The following is a 26,704-nucleotide window of genomic DNA, read 5'->3' as shown; positions in this document are numbered from 1 at the left end:
TTTAGAATAATGTTTAAAATAATTTAATAATTTTTAAACATACATTTTTATTGATTTTTAGAGAGAAAGAGAAACATCAATGTGAGAGAGAAACATGGATCGGCTGCCTCCTGCATGCCCCCTACTGAGGAGGGAGCCTGCAGCCTGGGCATGTACCCCGACAGGGAATTGAACCAGCAACCTTTCGGTGCATGGGACGACACCCAACCAACTGAGCCAAACTGGCCAGGGCTATATTGTAATAATTTTTACATTTCTAATATGTGTCCAGGATTGAGATTCACTGGCTTCAATGAATCCCCTAACCTGGAGTCAATCAGTCACTCATAGCTTCCTATTCGGATGCCTTGTGTTTATTTGGTCGGTTTCTCGTTTCCCTACGAGGAACAGGGATGAATAGCACAGACTCTTTCCATAGGATAGTGATTCATCAATGAGAGAGGGTGTGCTCATTGAAGCCATAAGAGCACAGTCCTCTTTTACAGAGTTTCCAGGGCAGCTTACGGGGCTGAACACTGTGCCAGATCCCGCTTTAGGGGACTGAGAGGGAGACAGGGTCTTAGATAAATCCACTGCCATGTCGAGAATGCACTGAGAAAGAAAGATATGTGTTGAATGCCCTGGGATATACAGGCTTGGAAAAGAAAGGAGCTTTTTATTATTTTTTTTTTCCTTGAAAGTTATAGGCAGGATTAAGTGACACATCTTATTACCTAACCTCTGCGTTGTGAGGGATTAAAAATGGACAAGGAACAAAATTGGGCAATCGTTTGACAGAGTCCCTGTGATCCTACCCAACCCGGGTGGAACTTACAAGGGGCACGAGTGCAGAGAATACGAAATCTGAGCTGCTTCTGTTTCCTAACCTGTTAACCGAGCGGGACCTATAAATACGTCAAACGTAAACAATATCGGGAACGGGTAGGACGTATGAATACGTCCTGGAAATATATGTTGTGCCCCGAGAGGGACGGTATATATTTTTTGTAATCTTTATAATTGTTTGTAAAATTTATAATTTTTTAATTCGATGTTTCCATTTTTTTGTTGCTATTCTTTTCTATTTTTTTTTGGTAATTTTGTATTTTCCTTTGTGCTTTATATATAAATAAATGAAAAAATATATATCATTTATTTTAATTAAGTATAAATAAAATAATGATAATAATATGAAATTACGTCCTCCGGGCGTGACGTACTGACCCGTCCTAGTGAAAGAGTATGCACCCGTTACAGGTTGCGTAATTAAAAAGGGAACTCCCCGGTTAACAGGCTAACCTGTAACCGTGTCAGCCACTGTCTGCCCCTGTCTGCCCCACGCCCTCACTCCGCCTCCCTTCCCATCCTGGCGGAGGTGTGAGGAGATGGATGGGAGGTGGAGAGAGAGAGAGAGAGAGACGCTGGGTAGCTTACATCCACCTGGAAGTGTATGTAAAGAGTAGAAGCAGCCAAGAATAACTGGAGGTGACGCCCACCTTGTCTTGGTTCGCCCGGGCTGCAGGTGTCAAGAGGTTAGCAGAAGGGAGTGACCACCGGAGATGGAGGTAATTTTAATCCCATAGCCTTGGGGTTTCCAGTTCAGGGTAGAAAGAGATGAGAAGAAAGGATGCATACATGTATATAGATACATGCCAGTGTGTGTGTGTGTGTGTGTGTGTGTGTATGTGTGTGTGTGTGTGTGTTTCCCAGTCTCTTACTGATCCCACCGTGGCCATGTGCCTATGTATGTCACAGTTCAGACAATGGGGTGAGGATTCACCCTTGGAAAATCTGAAAAATAAGAGATGGTCCCCCCCTCCCTCCTCTCCCGCGGACTTAGGCAGACCCGTGGTGGTGCCCCTCCTCTGACCGTGCTGTTTCTGTGTTGCGTTGGTTTCTAGCTCATGGAGAACGCCGTGTTCACTTTTGAGCAATTGCTTTCCCCACATCTCCAAGGAGAGGCCTCCAAAACGGCCATCGCCATTGAGAAGGTGAAGCTCCGAGTCTTAAAGGTAAAACCACTTTTTCATGTGGGAAGCATGCAGCAAGACTGTGGCCCCTGTTTCTCTTTAAATGGAAAACGCCAAGTTCTTTCACTCGCCCCCTTCTCTCTCTCATCTTTCGGCATCTTTCCTGCCTGGGGTTCCAGTGACTGTTAGGTACCAGCAGTTCCCGCAGCATGACTTTCATGCCTCTCCTGCCATCTAGTGGCTATTTTAGAGATCACAGGTCCTCACCGTTGCCCATCCGCGGGAAACATGTCTGAGTTTACTTTTAAAGCAATTGGATTTGATATTTATTGCCTGTCCACTATAAGCAAAACATTGTGATGGGTACTGCATGGAATATAAAACTATTTAAATGTAAATAGTTTACATTTAAATTAGCCAGCAAATTTTAGGAAAATCGGCACCTCATGGCAAAGGAAATATACTCCAAGAAAAAGATACCTGCTAGAGAGAGAGAGAGAGAGAGAGAGAGAGAGAGAGAGAGAGAGAGAGCTTGACACATTAAATTGTTCCATTTTTAATGTGTTTAATGTTTAAGTATGTATCAAAATAGTTGTAATAATAGTTTACATATGTGTACTATATATTTTTTTTAATATATTTTATTGATTTTTTACAGAGAGGAGGAGAGAGGGATAGAGAGCTAGAAATGTCGATGAGAGAAAAACATCGAACAGCTGCCTCCTGCACACCCCCTACCAGGGATGCGCCCGCAACCAATGTACATGCCCTTGACCGGAATCGAACCTGGGACTTTTCAGTCCGCAGACCGACGCTCCACCACTGAGCCAAACCGGATTCGGTGTGTGCTATATTTTTAAAGCTTGTTTGAACCTATCATGTTTCATTTTGATCTTCACTAGAACTTATGAGATAATTAGAATATGTTCCCATTGTAGAGATGAGGAAACTGACTCTCTAAGAGCTCACATGACTTACTTAAGCTCAACAGGCTAGTCCAGGGTGACCCTAGAGCTTACATTATCCTTAGAACTAATGCATTGATTTTTTTACTTCCTCCTTCCCCTACACCATTGATTTTCAACAGGTGAGCCACAAGAATTTTTCAAGCATGCAATACCTGACCATTTAATCAGGTGCACTGACTTCTTTTCCCTGAAACTGTCAAATAAGAAAATTAGAACAACAACAGCCATCTGGCACGAATCAATCAGTTATATCTATTTTCAGATGAGCAAAAATATATACATTTTTTTTGGCGTGCCATAGAAATTTAGTAATTTGTTTATGTGTGCCACGAGATGAAAAAAAAGTTGAAATTGGCCGGGACGGGTTTGGCTCAGTGGATAGAGCGTCAGCCTGAGGACTGAAAGGTCCCGGGTTCGATTCCGGTCAAGGGCATGTACCTTGGTTGTGGGCACATCCCCAGTAGGGGGTGTGCAAGAGGCAGCTGATAGGTGATTCTCTCTCATTGATGTTTCTAACTCTCTATCCCTCTCTCTTTCTCTCTGTGAAAAATCAATAAAATATATATTTTTTAAAAAACTTAAAAAAAAAAAAAGTTGAAATTGTTGCCCTATTTGGAGCAGCAGAGCAAAGCTCCTCAGGGCCTGGGAGAGGTCCCAGAGTTTCAGACCTGATGTTGAGGTGCCACAGGCAGTAGTCAACTCTGGCAACGAAATCATTGGAACACAAATAATAATGAACTTGAAGTTGAGAAAGAAGAGCTATCAATGTCAGTATCGTATCACCTCCAGTGTCAGGACACGTTATACCTCTCTGCACAGTCCCTTCCTTCTCTGGACACACTTCAGGGCCAGAACATGCTTCCTGATAGAAAGCCAAAGTCCTCAGCGGCCGTCCACCTCGCTCTACCCGCTTTGCCAAGTTCCTTCTTCCCCCTGGTTGCCTTCCCTTGTTTGACTAGAGCTGTCATTTAGCCTCGAGTCACTGCCTCTGGTATACATGCCTTCCTCTCGTCCAACATTCTTCCTTTGGCCTGGCCATTCTGCTCACATGCCTGCGACTAGTATGCTCCAGTTTCGCCTGTGATCCCCTAAAAGTGGCATCTAAAAAACCAAGCTCCGGTCTCTCGGTTTGGATGATCCATGCCGCGCAACGTGAATCCTCACCTTCCTTGTTCTAGATTATTCTAAACTTCTCTGGCTAACACGCCACGGTGTTAGTGTAACGGTGAGCCAGGCTCTCTCTTCCCTTGCGGAAACCGTTACAACCCACAAACCCTGCTTTTAGGATGTGGAATGAAACAAGTAGATGACTATCACTCCCAAGGACCCACCCAGGATAGGGGCGATGAAACACAAATACACCCCACCCTGGTTCTATCCCCAACTCCTTTCTACGGCAGGAGTTGCTGTTTTGATCTTGCCTCAGTTTCCATCTCTGTAAGGGGGGGGGGGCAACGTGGGTCATTATCAGTCAGGACCTCCACCTGGAGTGTGAGAGAATTGCATGGGAAGGTCTCTGAGACCTTGGCAATGCCACCAGGGTCCTTAGACCGTAGGGGGAGGGGAGAAGGAGAGGAAGTGGGTGGCTGAGGTTTCTGTTGAAGGGAAAGCTAACAGATTGCCGCGTTGCTGTTGAGCATATGTTTCTCTCTGTGTATCGACAGCAATACGATTATGACAGCAGCACCATCCGGAAGAGGATATTTCAAGAGGCCCTCGTTCAGATCACACTTCCCACCGTGCAGAAGGCCCTGGCGTCCACCTGCAAACCGGTGAGGGCCGTGTTCCTCCGCAGAGCCTGCTCTCATTGCCTGTGAAGTTCAAGCACAGCTCATGTATTTACTTATGTATTTTGGCCATGGTGTGCTTGCACACGGTAGGAAGGGTTGGCAAGCGTTTCCTGTCAGTGGCCCAATGGTAAATACGTTGGGTTTCACGGGCCATACGGTTTCTGTTGCAACTACCCAGCTCTGCCCCAACGCAGCCACAGACTCGACGTAGACAAATGGGCACATCTGGGTTTCAGCACAACTCAATCTTACAAAACCCAGAAGCCAGCGGGACTTGCCAAGCCCTGGACCAGACAGAAATCTCAAAGGGTAACGATCTGAGTTTGAGCCAAGCTAAGGGTTTGCTTAGAACACCTGAGAATACCAGATGTCCCTCATTATAGAGGGACTCCCAGGTCCAACGTGTCCTCTGGAACGTGGCCGCTACCACCCGGAAAAGATCCGAAGTAACATGATTGATTACAGGAGGATATTTGCTCTGTTGAATCCAGTAAGGTTTATTTAGTGAAATCCGTGAAATAAATTACGTAAAGCTGTTGGGAGCCCCAGGCAACCAGTTGACAGCCATGATCGTGAAATGTGACGTAGTCCGCAGAGCAGAGTAATGGGAGAGCTGGCTCTGGAAGCTGTGGCAAGACCTGGGTTCAAGTCCTGGCTCATCCAGGTATCGGCTCTCGAGCCTTGGGCAAGTCACTTTTTCTGTCTCTTGGCCAAGATTTTCTCTTGTAAAAAAAATGGAGCTAGCAATATCTTGCAGTAGTCTTCTTAAGACTGAGAAGACTTGCCCAGCCCGTGTGGCTCAGTGGTTGAGCATAAGTGTCTGAGCCAGAGGACTCAGAGGTTCTATTTCCTGTCAGGGCACATGCCCAGGTAACAGGCTCCATCTCCAGTGGGGGGCGAGAAGGAGGGAGTCAGTTGATGATGCTCTCTCATCATTGACTTTTCTATCGCTCTCCCTTCCTCTCTGAAATCAATGAAAAACTACGTTTTTTTAAAAAATAAAAATACATTTGAAAAAAGATTGAGAAGACTGGCATGAGGCAATTCACATTTGATGAGGGCTTACCACGTGTGCAAGGCACTTTGCACGGATCAGCTCAGTGATTCCTAGGACAGCCCTCTGAGGAGGTGCTATGTATGTGCTGGCTGTAGCGGTGAGGAGGCCCCACATCACACAGCTGGCCACCCGCAGAGTCTGCAACCCAGCTCACACTCCATGGTCCAGTGGTCAGCAAACGCATGAGTCCACAGAGCCAAAGATCAACAGTACGACTAAAATTTCTTTTGAGAGCTAAATTTTTAAAACTTCAACTTCTTCTAACGCCTCTTCTTCCAAATAGACTCGCCCAGGTCGTGGTATTTTGTGCAAGAGCCACACTCAAGGGGCCAAAGAGCCACATGTGGCTCAAGAGCCCCGGTTTGCCAACCTCGCCCCTGGTCACATGGAATGCCCTGGGAAGATGGGAAAGGCTCCCGTCACTACTTGGCTGTTTCAGAAATGATCTATGAGCCTGGACATCGTCAAGGCCCGCTGCCTCCGGGAGCAGATGATAAAGAGCCTTTGGCATTTAAAAGGGGCCTTTTGGCGGCTCAGAGAGCCTCCAAGCATCGGACCGTTAGACCCCTTCCCATGAGTTATTTGGCTGCAGCATTTCCTCAGTCATTTTTATATTCTCTGCCTGCTGTTCTTCTTCAGTGCCATCAGCATGTCTAGCCCCTGGCATCCCCTCCGTTCACAGAAAGGGGTTTGCTGAGGAGTGAGGCATCTGTTCGGTGACTGCCCCTTGGCCCACGTGGGTGGGAAGAGCGGCTGCCCACAGGGTGACTCAGTCCGCCCGTGGACGTGTCTGCGCACAGACTTCCTGCTTAGGGTGCTTTCCTTTTCTAATCCCAAAGGCGGTCTGGGGGCCTCGGAGCCTCCAGGAAAGGTGAAAGGTGGAGGATAAGGCAAGTCTCCCTTCCATCTGCCCCCCTCTGTTCACCCATCAACCCAGTGGGACCCAAGTTGTAACAGGCTCTTGTGATTGTCAATCCAGAGAGACTGGTTTCCAAAGAACCTGTCACCCACGGCTTTCCGTGATGAAGGATATAGTATCGGTGCGGAGATATTTTTTTTTTTAAAAAAATCTGGATTTTCAGAACAGATACACCAGGGAGTGTCAGCTTCAGAGAGGAATTCTTTATCGCAGTAACCTGTTTCCTTTGGCTCTTGAAGTTGCGGCCTCCCAGATGGGTGGTACGAACATCAGGACGCATGCTGGGATGACCTGGGAAGCTATATAAAAGTGCTGGTGCCCCAAGTCCCACCTGCAGGGGTTCCATCTGATTGACCCAGGGGAGTAAATGGATGTTGCAGTTCAATCTATTTAATTTGGAAGACCTCGTCCAGTCCCTGTTTTGTAAGGCTGGACACGTCACGGCAGATTGTCATGACAGTATAACTTCCTTTCCACAGAATTATTTAGCTGGTTAAAAATTTAAAGGTCTCCTCTGTATCCAGAGACATGTATTAAATATGAATCAGATATGATCCAGGCATGGTCCAGGCCAGCATCCCTGCTGTCCGGAGGTTCATAGCCCACAGGCAGGAGGCAGACACACGGAATGCCGTATGATGGGCACAGCAGTAGCCTCATGGGAAGAGTTCCTCATGGCTGGGGTTCCGAGGAGGGTGCCCTACTTTGCTTGTGGGGTCAAGGAGGGCTGCAGAGTCCTGCTTTTTCCCAGTCCCAAGGGTTGAGTAGCAACAGGGGAATGAGGAGTGGGAGACCACATGGGGACATGAGAGGGTATTGCAGACATGAGCCCAGACCCCTCATTTCACAGAGGAAGAGGGAGGTGCAGAGCAGTGATGATGCTTGCCCAGGGTCTCTCAGCCATTCCAGGGCAGCATCCGGGCTCCTGGGATATGCTCCTACTACGCATCCTTGTCTGTGTGTCTCACAGACCCTCTCGGAGTCATGGGAGCTCCTGTCTCTCAATCCTTTGTCTTTCCTCTGGGGTACATATACAGGGACCCCATGAGAGGCCGCTATGAGCTGGTCCTGGGCTACTCCAGACCCCCAAGTCCCAGCATCGAGAGCTATCTGAATGTGGTGACTCCTGACCACCTGCCCCTGAGGCAAAAGATGTCCAATCCCACTCTTAGTCTCTGGCTCTCCAAAGCCACACGTGGGGAGCCCTTGTCCAGCACCACTGGGTGCAAGGATCTGAGTTAATCACTGAGATGCAATTGGTGCTCTTTGATCCCTGCTCTGTCCTCAAGCTGGTAGCAGGCAAGCCATCTGGAGACCCTTGGGAAGCAGAAGGGTTCGAAGACTTTGCGTCCTGCCTGGGTTGTCTCATGGGAATAGGTGAGTGTCAGGCCAGGGAGGGAGAGCGGAGCCTTCACCTGAGATCCCAACAACCTGAAAAGGGGCCCCGTTCTAATGAGGTTAACACACATTTACCCTAGGACCCGCAGTCTCACTTCCAAGATGAGTAGGTCCTTAAATCTCCAAGTTCACGCACGAGAATATTCACAGCATTTATAGTCCTCACAGTCAAAAATTGGGAGGAAAACCTCAGTATCCATCAACAGTAGTGTGGATAAACCATTTTAGTTTATTCATACGATGAATGTCCTATCAATAAGTATCAATAAGAGGGAACAAGCTACAGATACATGCAGCAAAATGGATGAATCTCAAACAAACCCAAAAGAATGGACAGTTTCACTCGCATAAAGTTCAAGAGCAAGAAGAACTAAGTTTAAGAACAAACAAAAAAAAACCTGAGCTCTTGTGATAGATATCAGAGCAATGCTTATCTCTGGAGGATTAGACTAGGAAAGGGCATGGGAATGATCTCCTCTGTCTTGATTTGGCTTATGATTTCATCTTTTTTAAAATAATTGAGCTGTCCATTTTTTAAAATACGTTTTTTATTGATTTCAGAGAGGAAGGGTGAGGGAGAGAAAGATAGAAACATCAATGATGAGAGAGAATCACTGATTGGCTGCCTCCTGCATGCCCCTACTGAAAATTGAGTTCGCAACATAGGCATGTACCCTTGATCAGAATCGAACCTAGGACCCTTCAGTCCACAGGCTGATGCTCTCTATCCACTGAGCCTAACCGGGTAGGACTGAGCTGTCCTTTTAAAATGTTTGCATTGTATTGTGTGCGGCATATACCTTGGAAAGTACTGTTGGTATATTTTTTTAAAAGGAAGAAGAAAATACTTTGGTTATGAAAAAAAGGAGGGCCCCAGACTCAGTGACACCCCTTGAGATGATCAAATCTCTGGGTCTTCCCACTGTGTGCATAAGGAGTGGCACCACAGGGGTTGGTAGTGGGACACGTTCTTTTTTGTTGTTGTGAATCCTCACTCTAAGATATTTTTTCCATTGATTCTTAGAATGGAAGAATGGGGAGAGAGGGAGAGAGAGAGAGACATGGGTATGAAAGCCATGTCTCCTTCATGAACTGGCATCTCATGCCTTGCCCTCTGTCTCTTGCTCTCCAGGAACTTCAGAAATATGAGCAGTTCATCTTCGCCGATCACACCAACATGATCCACGTGGAGAACGTGTACGAGGAGATTTTACATCAGATGCTCCTTGATGAAACCCTGAAAGGTGAGGAGGTTCACCTGATGCCAGAGGGAACTCTGGAAAGAGGGGAGCACCCCAGAAAGGAGGCCCAGTATGGCCAGCTTGGTTTGCTCACAGGTTTGAAAAGGGAAGGGGAAATTGATGTTGCTGGGGAGACAGAGAAGGGACACTCACCCTGACTGAGCAAGCACACACTATACCAGCCCATTAGATATATATACAATATAATAAATACCAGTCTTTCTCTGTCGTTACAAATAAGAACTCTGTGAGGTGGACATCTTGAACTCTGTTTTCGGATTAGAAAACTGAGGTTGGGAGAGATTAAACTTATGAACAGCTGTCTTCCTCCAGCTGTTCCAGACAGAACAAAGGAAAAAGGGCTCCTCTTAGTCACAGGCTCGGGACCCCGCCCAGAGCGGGAGGAGGTGATCCCAGGAGCAGCTACTCTCCCAGCACATTCCTCACCTCCTCTTAGCAAGACAGAAAAGGACACAGGGGGATGGCACAGCACGCTGGGAGGCTTACCAGAACTCCAGTGTCCACTGTGGAGGCAGGCCTTGCTCAGGACAGGAGTGTGGCTAGGAAAACTCTGATGGAGGGTCACCCATTAAACTGTAGGCCCCAAACAACATCTGATCTCCATGGGGAGGAAGTTAAGCATCGCAAAACCTCTCCACAAAGAACGCTGGCCAAGCACAGACCCCGGGTTAGGTCGCAGTAGCCCCTCACAGGGGATCCAGTGAGATAGGAATGTAAAGGGAAGGACCCGCTGGGAAGGGCACAGTCAAGGCCACTGCCAGCCCACTACAGCACCTAGGGGTGAGTTAGAAAAAGGCTACCTTCCACCGAAACCGGTTTGGCTCAGTGGATAGAGCGTCAATCTGTGGACTGAAAGGTCCCAGGTTCGATTCTGGTCAAGGGCATGTACCTTGGTTGCGGGGACATCCCCAGTAGGGGGTGTGCAGGAGGCAGCTGGTCGATGTTTTTTTCTCATCGATGTTTCTAACTCTCTATCCCTCTCTCTTCCTCTCTGTAAAAAATCAATAAAATATATTAAAAAAAAAGAAAAAAAGAAAAGAAAAAGGCTACCTTCCCCTAAAACCTATATAATTTTATTAACCAATGTTACCCCCCAATAATTTCAATAAAAAACACACACAAATTGGTAATTACAAAATAGTCACAGGGATGTAAAGTACAGCATAGGAAAGATAGTCAACGAGAAGCCTGATGCATAAAGATTTGTGCCAGAATGGGCCTTCCTTTCCCTGGCTGCTGGCACCGCTTTCCCTCTGGTCCGGAGCCACCTTTCTACCTTCCTACGCTGCTCAGAGGCCCAGAGCAGCCCCATATGCAAATTAACCACCATCTTTGTTACTTACTCACTCCTGATTGGCTGTGGGCATCGCAAAGTTACAGTCAATTAGCATGTTTATCTATTATTAGGTAATATAATATTGTAATAACTATATATGGGGCTAGGTGGGTGCTAGAAATATTAGGGCTTATGTTTAAGCTCTATTCTGTATATCTAAAACAAATGCAAAATAATACTGAATGTAAACTCTAATTGAAAAATAAAATTTCAATTATGGAAAAGAACTAATTTGTCTAAGCTAGGAAGGAAAATGGTAACAACAGCAATAAAGTAAGTGCTTATTTACAAAAAGAAAAGAGAAAGGCTCCAGACCTTTGCCTGTTCTCTGTCCAAATATTTCCGTGATAGGCTGATTTTATGAAAGCAGGACACTCTCCTGCTAGCTGCTGGGAAACTATGCTGACTACGCAGGCTTACTGTAGTTAGGTCTACTCTCTCATGTCAGCGGCTGCCACTCGGAGGCGATACTGTCGGGCACTGCACAGCCTGCACAGCCATAAGCAAAGGCCTAGTGTCAAAAATGCCCGCTGATGTCCTCATCAGTGTGCTTCCTCCTCGGAGGCCTCTGAGACGGAGCTGGGTGGGCAGAGCCTCCTTTTGGAATGCCTGGTTAGTTTTGCCCTAGCATCTTAGATGCAAGCATTTTGCCACAAACATTTTTTTCCCCCCTCATAACTAATTGGCTGAAAGGCAATGTTGTCATTAAAAAAAGATAAAATTGCCAGGACCGGTTTGGCTCAGTGGATTCGATTCCGGTCAAGGGCATGTACCTTGGTTGCGGGCACATCCCCAGTAGGGGGTGTGCAAGAGGCAGCTGATCGATGACTCTCTCATCGATGTTTCTAACTCTCTCTCTCTCTCCCACTTCCTCTCTGTATAAAATCAATAAAATATATTTAAAAAATAAATAAATAAAAAATAAAAAAGATAAAATTATGGCAAATAAAAGAGGTACATTAAAACTGAATCACCAAATTAGAAAGACTTCATTGCAAAATACAAAATATTTGGATTCGTTACAAATGTGCATAGATTCAGGGCAATCCTGTGCAAATAGCTGATTTTGTTTTGTAGATTGTACACAAGGTCTGGTTCTGGTTCTACAGGAAATGCGGGTTCAGCTCTGTGCACTCAGAGGCCTTTGGTGCCTCTCTTTCCCCAATTTAGAGTTTCAAGATGAGCAACCAGCTAGCTCTTGGGGCAAGAATCATCACCACCCGGAAAAAATGCTATTTTAAGACCACCACTATTTATTTTCTCCACTTCTTTGCCAATGGAGAAATGAAACCAAACGGACAAAAAATAAAAGCAGAGCAACACAAAAACCCACACTGTCGATCAGTTTTTTTATCTTTTTCTTTTTAACAGCAAAATTGCCTTACAGCCATTTAGTTATGCATCAACAATGTTTTCGTTAAAAATGCCTGTGGCATCAGGCTGCAGTGTCAGTGTCTGAGTGTAGACCTGTGAACCAGGAGATCACAGTTCGATTCCTGGTCAGGACACATGCTGGGTTGTGTGCTCGATCCCCAGTGGGGGGCATGCATGAGGCAGCCGATCAATGATTCTCCCTCATCGTTGATGTTTCTATCTCTCCCTCTCCTTTCCTCTCCGAAATCAATACTATATATATATATTTTATTTGATTTTTTACAGAGAGGAAGAGAGAGGGATAGAGAGTTAGAAACATGGACAAGAGAGAAACATCGATCAGCTGCCTCTTGCACACCCCTAATGGGGATGTGCCTACAACCAAGGTACATGCCCTTGACTGGAATCGAACCTGGGACCTTTCAGTCCGCAGGCCGATGCTCTACCACTGAGCAAACCGGTTAGGGCAGGAGTTTGGCTTTTGGTTAAATAAACAAACAAACAAACAAGTAAATAAATAAATAAATAAATAAATAAATAAATAAATAAATAAAATCAAGAAAAGCCGATTGGCCAGGGCAGGGCGCTCACGTCCTGTTGTTTTGTGTTCTGGTGTCTCAGTGATAAAGGAAGCTGCCATCCTGAAGAAGCACAACCTGTTTGAAGACAACGTGGCCTTGCCCAGTGAGAGCGTGTCCAGCCTGACCGACCTCAAGACCCCCGTGGGCTCCACCCAGGCCAGCCCCGCCCGGAGGGCCTCGGCCGTTCTGCTGGGAGCTGCCCACGGTGAGGCCCCGAGTAACGACGTGTTCCCGGAGCCAGAGGAGAAGCAGCAGCCGGGGGCCCCTGGCCCGCCGGCCCCGGGAGAAAGCCTTTCCCTCCCGGGTGGGGATGTGCAGGGGGTCCCTTCAGGCCCTGGGGACCCTGTCGTGAGCCCCGCGGCTGCAGAGGACACCGCAGGCGCCCGGGGCTCCCGCGCATCGGAGCTGGAGTTTGCAGCGGGGACTCCTGCGGACGCAGAAGCCGCCGCCCCCCAGGAGCCGCCACCCATCTCTGCCTCGTGCTCCTTGCAGGAGCTCAGAAATCTGTTGACCGTTACCGTCGAAGTACCCCTGGTGCCTGCCACCCTCGAGACTGAAAAAGATGCACATCAGGAGACCCCTGTTCCCCAAGAAATGGAAAAAGAGGAGGAAACGACCCAAATCCACACGGAGGCCGCTCCAGCAGCCGCCTCCCGTCAGGACGCCGGTGAAGACGGTGGAGTCAGGGAGAAGGAGGCCCATGCTCCAGCTGTCGAGGCAGAGGCCGAGGCCGAGGCCGGGGCGGGTGGGGTGGAGTCAGGGGGATGTGCAGAGGCTCAGCCAGCCTGCGGGGGGCTCAGCCAGGCCCCCAGCAGCCCAGGCCCCGCAGCGGAGCAGGCAGAGGCCGGGGAGCCCACTGGGAGGGACGCCCATGAAGGAGGTAAGGCCGTGCCACAGGGAGACTGCATTTTAAATTCTGACCCCATGGGCCCCGGGGAGAGCCAGGTCTCTGTGGAAGAAGCGGTGGGAGGGAACAGTGGCCCGGCCCAGGCCGCTGAGGAGGTTAAGGGTCCCCGTGTGTACGAGTGTCAGTGGGTGGTGGAGGATGTGCCAAACACCGACCTCCTAGGTCCACAGAAGGAGGATGCGGGGGAGAGTCCCCCAGAGCAGCCCTCGGAGGAGTGAAAGGGACCTTTTGGCAAAAGTGTCTCAGAGCAAACCCAGCCAATGGGTTCATTATGGGTACACTTAGGGGTGCATGGGACTATTAAAAAAAAAAAAAAAAAGTATTACGTCCTTCCTTAACTTGTAGAATGAAATCAGAGGGGCTGCACACGGGGTGTGAGCAAGGAGGCAAGCCCTGTGGGACTGAGCTGCTCTGCCATGAGTGACTGCTTTAGCATTTTCATAGGAATCACCAAGGTTTTGGGCTGAGTGGGGTGAGAGGCAGCTGAGGGTGTCCCTGGGAGGGGGTGGGGACAGAGAAAAGAGCAGGAGCATGGTTTTCAATACACTCTGCCATTTCTTCTAATGCACTTTAAGGCGTTTCCATTCTTTGTAGAATGCAAATCGATGCTGTAACCCCCACTTCACCGTCTCCTATATACGGACTTCACTGTTTCCTAAGGATGCGGCCTTTGCCCACGGTCAGGCTGCAGGGAAGGGTGGGTGGTGGACACAGGCACCACAGCTGTGGGCAGCCCCATGGGGCCTGAGAGCTCGGGGAAGCTGGGCAGAAGCAGGGGAAGGCTGTGGTCTGTGCAACCGTCTGGGCCTGGTACTGAATCTGCTCTCAACGCCTTGTGAATTGATTCGTTAATTCTTATTCATTAATCACCTTTTGGGGAAACTCAGATGAAAATTTCCCTGGCATATTTTAAGCATTCCAAATTAGCCTTAAATTGTGCAGAGAAAGAGCTTAGCTGAATTATTGGGCATAAAGTCTACCAATTAAACACATGTTATTGAAACAGATACTCTATGCCACATGCTGTGTTAGGCATCATACGAGAGAGAGAGAGAGAGAGAGAGAGAGAGAGAGAGAGAGAGAGAGAGAGAGAGAGAGAGAGAGGAAGAAGAAGAAGAAGAAGAAGAAGAAGAAGAAGAAGAAGAAGAAGAGGAGGAGGAGGAGGAGGAGAGATAAGGTGCCTTGTTCAGTATACATTAAAAGGCCCAAGGGAATTTACTCTAAGACAACACCAATTTTCAAATAATATATTTTCTTTTTTAAAAAAAAAATATATATTTTATTGATTTGTACAGAGAGGAAGGGAGAGAGATAGAGAGTTAGAAACATCAATGAGAGTCATCGATCAGCTGCCTCTTGCACACCCCCTACTGGGGATATGCCTCCTGCAACCAAGGTACATGCCCCTGACTGGAATCGAACCCAGGACCCTTCAGTCCCCAAGCCGACGCTCTATCCATTGAGCCAAACCGGTCTCGGCAAATAATATATTTTCTGTGACAGCATGAAAGCTTCCTGTCTTTCCATTAAAACAGTCCTGCTTCACTACCAGAAGGAAATAAAGTGAATATATGGGGGGAAAATGAATAAGAAAGAAATATGGAGGAAAATAGGAAGGGAGAAAGAAGAAGAGGGAGGGAGAGAGAAGAAGAAGAAAAAAAAAGCCAAGGTATACATGCCATCAATTTCCGAAGATGTTACCAAAAGTAGAAACCACTTGCTCAGTCATTTAGCTGGTTGAGGCCATTGCGTCCCCGGTGCTGGAGATCGGCGGTTACAGAGATCCGTCCCTTTCTCCCAGAACTAATACTCTAGCGGAAATAGACACAAAGACATCTTCTACATCGATTGTGACCTGCCGTTTTAACGTTCAGGGTGGACTGGACCAGCAAAAGATTGAATAAAGGAGTGTCCTATTGTCCTTCAGAAAACACCAGTTTATTTCCTGAAAGCCTCAGTCCCAGTACCACACCTTCCTACTTCCTCCCACAGGTGTCCATATCAGATCCCAACATATGTCCCAAGAGCTCGTGTTGATCACCATCAGCTTGTAAGCTTATCTCAGTTCCTTAGAGGATGTGTCCCGGAGCTTGACCATGTAAGCAGGAATTCCAATACCTCCTTCTCCAGCTCCCCATGAAGAATTCCTTGGATTTCTAGGTGTTTAGGGATGAAGGAGGATCAGTATCAACATAGTTTCTCCTATGACAACGTTCTTTACGTGCTTAGACCCTCACGGCTAGGAAGGGTCTCCGTACAGATCCAGACGGTCCCTGGTCCCGGTAATGCCCAGCACTCGCTCAGATCCTTGCAGTTAGCGTGGAATATGGAAGTTAGGTCTCTTCCAGGGCCTCTTCCCTTCGAGGACAGAAACTAGGGCTGAGTCACCCTATGCTCAGCCTGGACTCCTGGCTCTCTGCCTCTTCAAGTCACGTGCAGTGCAAGTGCCTCGCCAGCAACTGGCCGGGGGCAGGCTGCTTGGGACATGTGAGCACCTGGCACACACGGCTCCTCTTGCTGGGGCTCTTTGGTGCTTGCTGACAGCCAGGGAGACTTTTTTTATTTTTATTTTATTATTATTTTAATTGGACTTTCTGCCCTTGGGGAGTCTTTCCTTCCATCAAGTGCAAAGGGCAGATGGCCACCTGGTCAGATGCTCTGCCCAGCAAGGCAAGGAGCCAAAGGAGCAGCGCCCGGCCCTGCCAAGGACGGCCTTCTCTCCAAGAGAATGGTGGCGAGGGAGGAGGCCACAGCCCAGGCCACCGCCATGCAGAAGCTTCCCGGCTTCCCCCCTTTTCTCTCTCAGGGCTTCTCGAACCCTTGGAAGCAGAGTCCTTTTTCCCAGCCTTAGAGGAGGGCCCGCCTCACGGCATTGGATGGATGAGCACCAGGGTCCTGCCTTCCCGGTTCCGTGGACCCTGCGGGGCCGGGCACTGAGTGGGAGGACGCACTTGAGAACACGATCAAAGGACTTTTCTGGACACATTTCTCAAATGACAGATTCTCGGGACTCTGCAGGATGACTGTTCCATTTTTAGATGGAACCGGAAACCAAAGTGCATTTAGCATATTCCTTATTCACTTTAACACGCTGGGTGGAATAACTTCTGATGACCACGCGTTTGTTGCTTTTCATTCGGACTTCTTTGTATTGCTCCAGGGGTTTGCGGGTTGGAGCGAGGCCATCGTGATTTCTGTGAGCAGTAGGAGAGCTGCATTGGGGATCCCTTCAGGGGAAAATCTGCAGAAATGCATGAAACCTCAGGACACGGGTTTTGGCAAAAATTCTGTAACTTGAAATGAGTTACGTTACTATTGACCTTTCCCAAAGAAATAATATTTTTCGTGTTTTTTTTTTTTTTTTTTTTTTTTTTTTTTTTTTTTTTTTTTTTTTAAATAGCTCGTCATTTTCTCCTTTGCAGCTTGGAGCTGAGATAGTAGCTCCTTGCATTATGGAGAGTAAATTCTCTTTTTAAAAAAAATTTTTGGGGAACCACAGGGATAAGGTTCCAACTTGTCCAAAGGCTTTATAAAGGGGCTGAGTGCGAAACACTGCAGGTCCTTAGGCTTGATCTTCTCCATTTGATTAAGAAGATTCTCAAGTCTGCTTTTGTAACCTCCAGGTTGCAGTCAGTGAGTTCGAGGGGTTTCACAATTCTGAGACAGGTGACTTTATTTCTTTACTGGAGGCCCAGTGCACAAAATTCATGCACTGGTAGGGTCTCTAGCGGCTGCCTGCTGTGGTCAGGGGCCTCCCTCCCTTCCCCAGCCAGTCCTGCCCCAGACAACTTCCGATCAATTTGCATACTATGCTTTTATTATATAGGATAAGTGCTAAATGACATGTGCTACACAGCCGTTTGAAATGGGGAAGGGAAAGACATCACTGACTAAATAATACCGTCTCACTCGGTAGGAAAAGTGGCTGCCTGTGCCTTCACTTTGCCATAAGCAAACAGGGTTGGGCTTTGCCTTCTGGAGCCTGCAACTTCAAGAAAAAACAAATGGACACTGTGGATTGATTGTTTTGTTTTGTTTTGTTTTGGGTCACTGTACAAAGCCAATGAACCTAAAACACTTTGTAACCATGTATTTACTCTGCCAAGAGCCCATATTTCAATAAAATGTCCATCCTTGGAGAGGGGTCCAGACGTCACCTTTGTTTGGATCGGGGCTGGTTTCGTCTTTTCGGCAAATGCCATGACGTGAGCTGGGAGGAGCAGCCCTTGGAGACGGAAGGTGAGTCCCTGTCCCTGTACGACGGAACTGTTATAATTTTCTGTCATCAGCAAGACATCCGCAGGGAAGGCGCTTCACGTCAGATGTAATTATTGCTGTGAGACATCATATGCTTTTTTCTCTAGGAATTAGATTATGTCTACATACAACGAGCAATTACTCTGGACGGAACTGAACTGCTGTTCAAACACATTTATTTTCCGCGGGTAACCCTGAGGGAAACACATCCATTCTCTCTGTACTTGTGAGCAAAACGATGTCCACTCACCAATGTTGACAGTTGCTCATTCATCCATGAATCCACTTCTCCCTAAATAGGATGATTGTGTGTCTCTCCCATGCAGGCACTCCAGTGGGTGCGGGACAAACAGAGGTGAACATGGCGGGGGTGGTGGCTACATCTCAAATGTGCAGGGTGAACGTGGTGATGGGGAGCCCCAAAAGGTATTTGCTTTCTTGCCCGGCATGAACCTTGTCTGTAATCTCGGCTTTTATTCTGTCTACACCAACGGCTTCGGACAAGAGAGGGAGGAGCACTGGGGAAATCAAGTCCAGGGAGGGTGGGACCCTCAGTGTGGCATAAACCTCACCCCTCCTCTCCCCCTGCCACACCAGGCATCCGGGGGGCAGGAACCATTCTCAGAGCAGCTCCTCCACAGCTTTGATTGAGGGCCGATAGTCAGATTGGGACCGGAGGTGAGTGGGTTGATTGGAAACTACTTCAGCGTGGTTTTTCTCAGATTATATGTTTATGTGGGATGGGGTTGATGGAGGTCTTGAGAGGAGCCAACTAAACCTGTATGTCTGTGTCTATAATTGACGTGTTAATCATTGTCAAAAACTAGAAAACAACCCGTGTGTCCTGTGGTACATCCGTATGATAGATTACTACTCGGCAATAAAAAGGAATACATACAGGGTAACATGGATGAGTCTCAGAATAATTAGGCAGAGTGGAAAAGGCCAGACTCTCCCATCCCCACCCCACCACCCCAAAAAAAAGATGCCTACTATACTAGTATGCTTCCTTTTATATGACATTCTGGGAAAGGACAAATTTAGAGAGAAAAACAGATCGCCAGTTGCCTGCAGCTGGGGGGTCAGTAGTTGGGGGGGATTGGTTGTGGAGTGTAAGGGAATTTTGTAAGGGAACTTTTGGGGGGTGAATTGTTCTAGACCTTGATGATGGTGGTTGCCCTATGACTATATGCATTTGTTAACACTGCATCCTGAAAAGGGGTGCCCTGTCTTTAGGCCCGCATAGAATCGAGAGGGTACAAAGCCCCAAGGAAAAAGCCGCTAGAAATGGTTGCCACGGTAAAATAAGTTCCCTAAAATAACCAGGGGAGGAGTACTGTTCTGAAGGAGTACTCACATCTTCATCCCCAGCATTTCGACGATGATGCCTTGGCATCTGCCAGACCATCTTGCTGGCACCGTCTTCCCACCGTGGAGAGCCAGGCAGCTGGGCGTGGCAAGTGCCTGCAGACTGCCCAGTGGGGAGTCAGGAACTCCCAAGCTCTGCTTCCAGTCATGTGCTCCTGAGGAAGCCCCCAGGAGGTGTAACATGAAAGACAACTTCATTTACTTAAGGCCATTGCTGCTTGTTTGACATGCCTTAAGAAATTACAAATAGGAGAGAGGCCACATTCATTAAAGCACAACGTGACATGTGGGGGAAAACACAACATGTGGTTATTTGAAGTCTGAAAAGCCTAACTTTTACATTTTTCTTCTAAACATCATTTGATGGATACACCTTTTATTTATTTTTTTATTTATTCTATTATTCTTTGAAAATTAGTGGTTTCCAGATCAAAACCACAGATAGAAACTTTCTCTAGGTGAGAAAAAAAAATCACCTGAAAATTGCTAGACTCTGTTAAGGGGGTGAGATTAAACACACTGACACAAAGCATTTGATTATATTTTAAATCATTTAAAAAATATATATGTTTATTGCTTTCAGAGAAGAAGGGAGAGGGAGAGAGAGAAACATCAATGATCAGAGAGAATCACTGATTGGCTGCCTCCTGCATGCCTCCTGCTGAGGACTGAACCTGCAACCCAGGCATGTGCCCTTGACCAGAATCGAACCTAGAACCCTTCAGTCTGCAGTCCTGCGCTATATCCACTGAGCCACACTGGCTACAGCGACACAAAGCATTTTAAATAAATCTCCGTGAACAAGACCATCTCATAATTACTCTTTAAAATTTAGTAAACCCATAAAAATTGGAGAGACACTCCTTTAAATGAAATATTTTTCATTCTTAGTTATATAACAATTATCATAAAAGCAATAACTTTGTTCTACTTAATTAAAACAGATACTGATGCCCCTCCTTAACCACTGAGCACATAGGCCAGGCAAAACCACTTCTGTTTGGCTCGTATATAGTCACACTTCCTTGGGTGACCTATCTCTTAATTTCTTTGATTTCTCACCAAAACCTAATAGGAAGTAAATTGAATAACTTGGCAAACCATTTAGTTTAAAAAAAAACAACAAACAAAACCTTGTAACAGACTCCACCTGTCCAACAGTGGACCAGTAAATAACAACCCTGTGTACTTTTAATCATATTTAATTTTTTTATTTTTTTTATTCCAGGAGCAACTGCAATGACTAGTGTTACAGCCTTTGCTGTTTACTAGCTGTGTCTCTCGTCGCCAGAGATTTAGGTACTCTCAAGGGAAGCTGCCTTGCAGTATTTGCAGTAAGGCATTATTCCTATGCATCTTAGAGAAGAAAGGGAAGGAAAGTCCTAAAGATAAGCTGGCACAACCTCTGCAATTGTAACATTTACTCAAGGCTCAGACAAAAGAAGGATTTAAAAAAAAAAAAAAAAAAAAAAAAACCTTTCTAAGGAGATCCTATTATATGTTGATAGTACTTAGGGGTTTGATAGATAAACTATACAAGATAAGCAAAATTAAAAGTAAAATGGGACCGATTTTTCACAGTTAACCAGTTTTAGGAATCCAGGAACCTATATAAAAGTCATATTTGCATCTTCACTGTTAAGTATAACCATGATTGTAAAAACACCAAAGCAAGACTTGGGCATAGAATGACAAGTGTCTCCTAATATTTGCTATCCTCTGCTCCTTTCTAGTTATAGAATCTCCCGAGTTTGAACGGGGCATGTGTCAGCCCAGTTGGAGGCTAAAAACCTCAGTCTTCCTTGTAGCTGAGTGTGACCAACTGAGTAGAAACTTTTCCAATGAGAAGTGAGCACTGACACGATGTGTGGACCTTCCTGGTCACATCCTTTATTTAAAAAAAAAGAGCCGAGACCGGTTTGGCTCAGTGGATAGAGCATCAGCCTGCAGACTGAAAGGTCCCAGGTTTGATTCCAGTCAAGGGCATGTACCTTGGTTGCGGGCACATCCCCAGTAGGGGGTGTGCAAGAGGCAGCTGATGGATGATTCTCTCTCATCTATGTTTCTAACTCTCTATCCCTCTCTCTTCCTCTCTGTAAAAAAATCAATAAAATATATTAAAAAAAAATTTTTTTAAAAGATACACACACACACACCTGGTCACATCCTTTATTTTTTTTAAAAAAAGATACACACATACACACACACACACACACACACACCTGGTCACACCCTTTATTTAAACACACACACACATACATATATATATATATATATATATATATATATATATATATATATATATATATATATAAATTGATTTCAGAGAGGAAGGGAAAGGGAGAGAGATAGAAACCTCAATGATGAAAATCATTGATTGACTGCCTTCTGCATGCCCCCCTACTGGGGATCGAGCCCACAACCCAGGCATGTGCCCTTGACCGGAATCAAACCTGGGACCCTTCAGTCCAAAGGCTGATGCTCTATCCACTAAGCCAAACCGGCTAGGGCTGGTCACATCCTTTATAAAGGAAGCTGCTTGTCCTCTTCTCTCTCCCTTCCAGTCTAGTTGAAAGGTTTATGTGATGCTGGTGAAGCAGCTTCTGCAAGAGAGACGCCTGCCAGCGGGCAGCATAGCAGCCTGAGTTCCTGGATGACTTTGTGGAATAGAATTGCCTACCAGCCCTGAAACACCCACCTGTTTCTGAATATTATCTGAGAGAGAAACAACTTTCTTTCTTGTATAAATGATTATATTTGGGATTTCTTTCTTGCAGCACCTGGGCTTATACCATAACGGTTTAGCATTATCATCACTATCATTTGTACTGGGTTCAAATTTTTTTTACTATCTCTGTAGAAGATATAGGAACTTTGTTTTTAAGTTAGCAGGAAGGCTTATATGACTACTTGCTTAGGGGCATTGTTAGTATTAAACGATACAATACAGTGTTTATGAAACCTTTGTAAACTCAAAAGGGTTTCAAACAACAAGTCATTGTGTTAATATCAAGCAAACAAACCCAGGATAGCAGAGGGGTTAATGGTTTTTCTGCAAACATTTTAGCCATCTAATGCGGCCCACCTCCCAGGTAAGAACCCAGTGGACATGTGCATGCTTCCAGAATCGAACCTGGAACCCTTCAGTCTGCAGCCTGACGCTCTATCCACCGAGCCAAACCGGCTAAGGCAAGATATTATCTTTTTATTTCTTCATGGAAGTGGCAGCCTACTTTATTGTGTATGAAGTTAGCTCCAGTTACTTGGGAGACTGACGTAGTTCACCTCTTCACAGACTTTATAAAGCGGCCTCGTTGGTGCTAATTTCATGTCTCATGCTTTAATGTAAAAGCAAATCTAATTAATCCTTCTATTGCGTATCATTTATACTTCACTCCTCTCAAACCGTTTATTTATTCATTATCCTGGCAACATTTGCTGAGTATTCATTGCTCACATAACCCACCATGAGGGAATTTGCAAGTAAAATAAAGATCTTTGTGTCCTTATCTCATTTGAACTTCCTGCAGCCTGGGATACTGTTGGCCACTCCCTACTGACACTTGCTCTTCCTTTGATTTCTGTGACTCTTTTTTTCTCTGTTTTGCTTCCAAACTTTCTGATCTTCTTTCCTTTGATATTCTTCCACTTCTTAAATGTTGGCGATCCCCCGTGTTCCTTCCTGAACCTTCCCTTTTCATCCTTTATTCTTAGACTTTTTGGAGTCACAAACCTCTTGGAGATTATAATGAAATACACTGTGAGGGGCAGGCTTGTTGCATGCAATTTTAGGATTACATGAACATCCTGAAGCAACTAGTGACTCCCTAGGGTCCTTATCCCTCAGAACTACTGTTTCATGACTTTTAACTACCTCCTATTCAGAATCAATCTCTCTCTCTCCCTCTTCTCTTTTCTATTCTTCCTCCTCCTCCTCCTCCTCCTCCTCCTCCTCCTCCTCCTCCTCCTCCTCCTCCTCCTCCTCCTCCTCCACCTCCACCTCCACCTCCTTCTCCTCTTCTTCTTCTTCTTCTTCTTCTTCTTCTTCTTCTTCTTCTTCTTCTTCTTCTTCTTCTTCTCCTTCTCCTTCTCCTTCTCCTTCTCCTTCTCTCTCTCCCTCCCTCCCTCCCTCCCTCCCTCCCTCCCTCCCTCCCTCCCTCCCTCTCTCTCTCTCTCTCTCTCTCTCTCTCTCTCTCTCTCTCTCTCTCTCTCTCGCCTTCTCAGATACATCCAGTTGCTGATTGTATACCTTCACTTGGATGTCAAACATGGACCTTAAACTCAAACTCACCATGTCCCAGTTGAACTCATCATATAGCCTCCTCTCCCCAACTGCTCTTCATCCTGTGGTTTCTACTTTGATAAGTGGCATCACCATCCAATAAATTGCTCAAGTTATAAAGAAGATTCAGGGCCGAATGTGAACTCGGGACCCTGGGGGCTGTGGAAGAGCTGCATTCACCCAGCCATAACTTTCTACCCCATAATAATGAGAGTATCAGTAACCACTCTTTATTGAGCTCTTTCAAATCACCCTAGATATTTTACACACATCATCTTATCATCTTTACAACACTCCTGTAAGGAAGGTATTCCAACAATCAAACTGTTAAAACCCTAAAAAATGCTGAGTTGGGTACTACACTTGTCCCTTCATAGGGTTCCAGGATCACCTGGGATAATGGTCAGCAAACTACCACTCGAGAGCCCCATGTGGCTCGTGAGCCACAGTTTGCTGACCACTGTCCTGGAATACTGAGATCTGCAGATGCGGAAGTTCCCTCTATAAAATGGCATAGCATTTGCATATAACCTCTGCACATCCTCCTGTGTGTTTTAAACCATCCCTGGGTTACTTATCATACCCAGTACTAAGTAAATGCTATATAAATAGTTATCTTTTGTTGTTTAGGGAATAATGACAAGAAAAAAAATCTGTACATGTTCACTACAGATGCAACCATCATAGGCCTAACTACATACTATACATTAACAACAATGAAAGCTTTTTGGGGGAATATTTTCTCTCCATGGTGGGTTGAATCCCGGGTGCGGGACCCATAGATATGGAGGCCTTGCTGTATTCTTATTCCTGTTTACAAATGAGAAAACGAAGGCACAAAGAAATTTAGTAATTTGCTTAAGGTAATATCGCTAATAAGAAGCACAACTGGCTCAGAACCATTGTTCTTGGCCACCTACACTACCTTTGCTGCCTGTGCAGAATGATGTTGAATGATGCTGAAATGAATGATGCCTTAAAACCTATGTGTCCCAACTGAAATGTCAAGTAAAAACTATGTTAGCCTAAACCGGTTTGGCTCAGTGGATAGAGCATCGGTCTGCGGACTGAAGGGTCCCAGGTTCAATTCCCGTCAGGGGCATGTACATTGGTTGCGGGCACATCCCCGGTGGGGGGTGTGCAGGAGGCAGCTGGTCAGTGTTTCTCTCTCATCTGGCTCTCTATCCCTCTCCCTTCCTCTCTGTGGAAAATCAATTAAAAAACAAAACAAAAACCATGTTAGTCATGCAAATGGGGATTTAGGCACTAGCTTGTGAAGAGCCATGGACTTGCCTTTTTTTATTTTTATTTTTTATTTTTTCCCCTGATACATAAATGGCTGCTAAATGAGACACTCAACCACATGCACGAGCTTAACATTAAACATGACGTGCCTGTGACAGCTGGTGCAGGTGTCACTGAGAGAAGTGGAATAATAGTCTGAGGTTGAAGTGATTTTTAAGATCTTAAATCATGACTGACAGGTAGAAAAAGCCCTGGGAACTTCACTGGGTGTAGAAAATCATCCACATCTCCTATTCTCTTCCTTGGAATTTAGGCGAAGTCAGGCAGACAGCCAAGCATAGAGTCAGTCCACAGCACTCACTGGCTACCTTTTCCGTGGAGTACTCTTTCCAGGGTCTTCAAGTCTCTAGTTGTGAGCGTAGAGTGAGTCCTGTCCTTGTTGGTGTTTGCAAGATTAGGTTCTCAAGAAGAAAAGTGTTCTGTAAATGCCACATGCTACCAGAGAATAGGAACAGTGATTTGAAGAATGCCGAAAGCACCACTCCCAAATTCCACACTGGCGTTTAGGGTATTTAGATGTCATATTAAATAATTCAAGTCATTTAGGGACAACTGCTTGCTGTCTAGCCAACCTCACACAACTGGTCCTAGTCTCCTGGGACTGTATCTGAGCCATAAGATTCTAACCAGGACTCCTCCCTTTCCCTAACTCCTGATCCGGCCGGCAAGTAAATAAAGAGAACACCAGGTGAGCATACCTGTTTACTTAAGTCACAAGGCTGTGCAAACAAACTCACTGTTCCTCAACTGGTTAAAGGGCATCTTATAAATGGGTCTTATTTCTTGTCGCTTTGAATGGGCGTTACCCATCCAAAATCTTGTCCATGTTCTTTAAAAATCCTTCTCCTGAATGCTTTCCACTATTGTTTCTCCCCCTGAGTAGAAAAGGCCAAGGTCTCTCTTGTTTAACTCCTATGTCATTTTCATCATTAAAGTTCTAAAGTAACATGTGTAGGTTTCAAAATGATGAATGTAAATTTTCTCCAGTGTCCATAAACGGCCAACTAACTGAGAAATTCTGTTGTTTCCATTAAAGGGTTAAAATGGGTTCTCATTTGAAATTCACTGTGTGGCTGAAACCGGTTTGGCTCAGTAGATAGAGCATAGGCCTGTGGACTGAAAGGTCCCGGGTTCCATTCCAGTCAAAGGCATGTACCTTGGTTGTGGGCACATCCCCAGTAGAGGGTGTGCAAGAGGCAGCTGATCCATGACTCTCTGTCATACCGTATTTTCCGGCGTATAAGACGACCCCCTCCCTAATTTTACAGTTAAAACATAGGTTTAGGCCTATATTCGCTGTATAAGACTACCCCCCACTTCCGAGGCAACACCAGTTCTTTTTTTAATAGACCGCCTCTCTGACTCTGACCAATCTGAGCAGGCTTTTTTTCCGTTTCAAAAGTCGTCTTATACGCCGGAAAATTCGGTAGATGTTTCTAACTCTCTATCCCTCTCTCTTCCTCTCTGTAAAAATAAAATATATTTTTTCAAAAAGGAAAAAAAAATTCACTGTGTGAACATATTTTTCTTTCACTTCCAGGGGCTCCCCCTTGAATATGATAAAAGTTCTAATGCTTTTTAGGCTCCACAAACCTTTCTACTTAGGGTTTGGCAAGTTAATGAAAAAAGTGGACTCAATCACTGGCTAGAAATTGAATTTCAGTGAGAAAGAAAAAGATGCTTATTATCTAGCAGGTTAACAAAGAGCATATTTTAGGATCTCATTATTCACTTTTAAAATGCAGAATTCATTTGAAAACAAACAAATAAGCCAAGGAAGGAAAAATAACCCAGAAAATCCTACACATTAAAAGTCAGTACTGAAGGTCACTGACTATTTTTCTGTTTTCTTTGTTCTCCGTTTTCAAATACTGGATGATGGGTGTTGACCTTTAACTCGCTGTGTTCTCTGTGCCAGGGCCAAGAACAATTCACAGGTATTATTTATTTA

The 26,704-nt window shown here is 45.7% G+C and overlaps 1 protein-coding gene and 1 long non-coding RNA gene across 2 annotated transcripts in view; both read left to right on the top strand.

The window, feature by feature from the left end:
• LOC311613123 overlaps positions 1 to 14,757 on the top strand; it is a 141,068-nt gene extending 126,311 nt beyond the window's left edge. Inside the window, exon 2 of the long non-coding RNA XR_014793400.1 lies at positions 14,650 to 14,757. This is a non-coding gene — a long non-coding RNA (uncharacterized lncRNA). The remainder of the gene's footprint in view (positions 1 to 14,649) is intronic.
• NIBAN1 (niban apoptosis regulator 1) overlaps positions 1 to 14,757 on the top strand; it is a 120,491-nt gene extending 105,734 nt beyond the window's left edge. Inside the window, exons 11-14 of the mRNA XM_084866582.1 lie at positions 1,881 to 1,991; positions 4,582 to 4,689; positions 9,214 to 9,325; positions 12,675 to 14,757. Coding sequence (XP_084722708.1) covers positions 1,881 to 1,991; positions 4,582 to 4,689; positions 9,214 to 9,325; positions 12,675 to 13,759 — 1,416 coding nt within the window. The 3' untranslated portion in view covers positions 13,760 to 14,757. The remainder of the gene's footprint in view (positions 1 to 1,880; positions 1,992 to 4,581; positions 4,690 to 9,213; positions 9,326 to 12,674) is intronic.
• Positions 14,758 to 26,704: the final 11,947 nt, after the last annotated feature.

Source organism: Pipistrellus hanaki, assembly GCF_964339955.1.
Source record: "Pipistrellus hanaki genome assembly, chromosome: 18".
Taxonomy (NCBI): Eukaryota; Metazoa; Chordata; class Mammalia; order Chiroptera; family Vespertilionidae; genus Pipistrellus; species Pipistrellus hanaki.
Note: the sequence above shows the minus strand (reverse complement) of the source record. Positions and strands in the feature narration are given on the sequence as shown.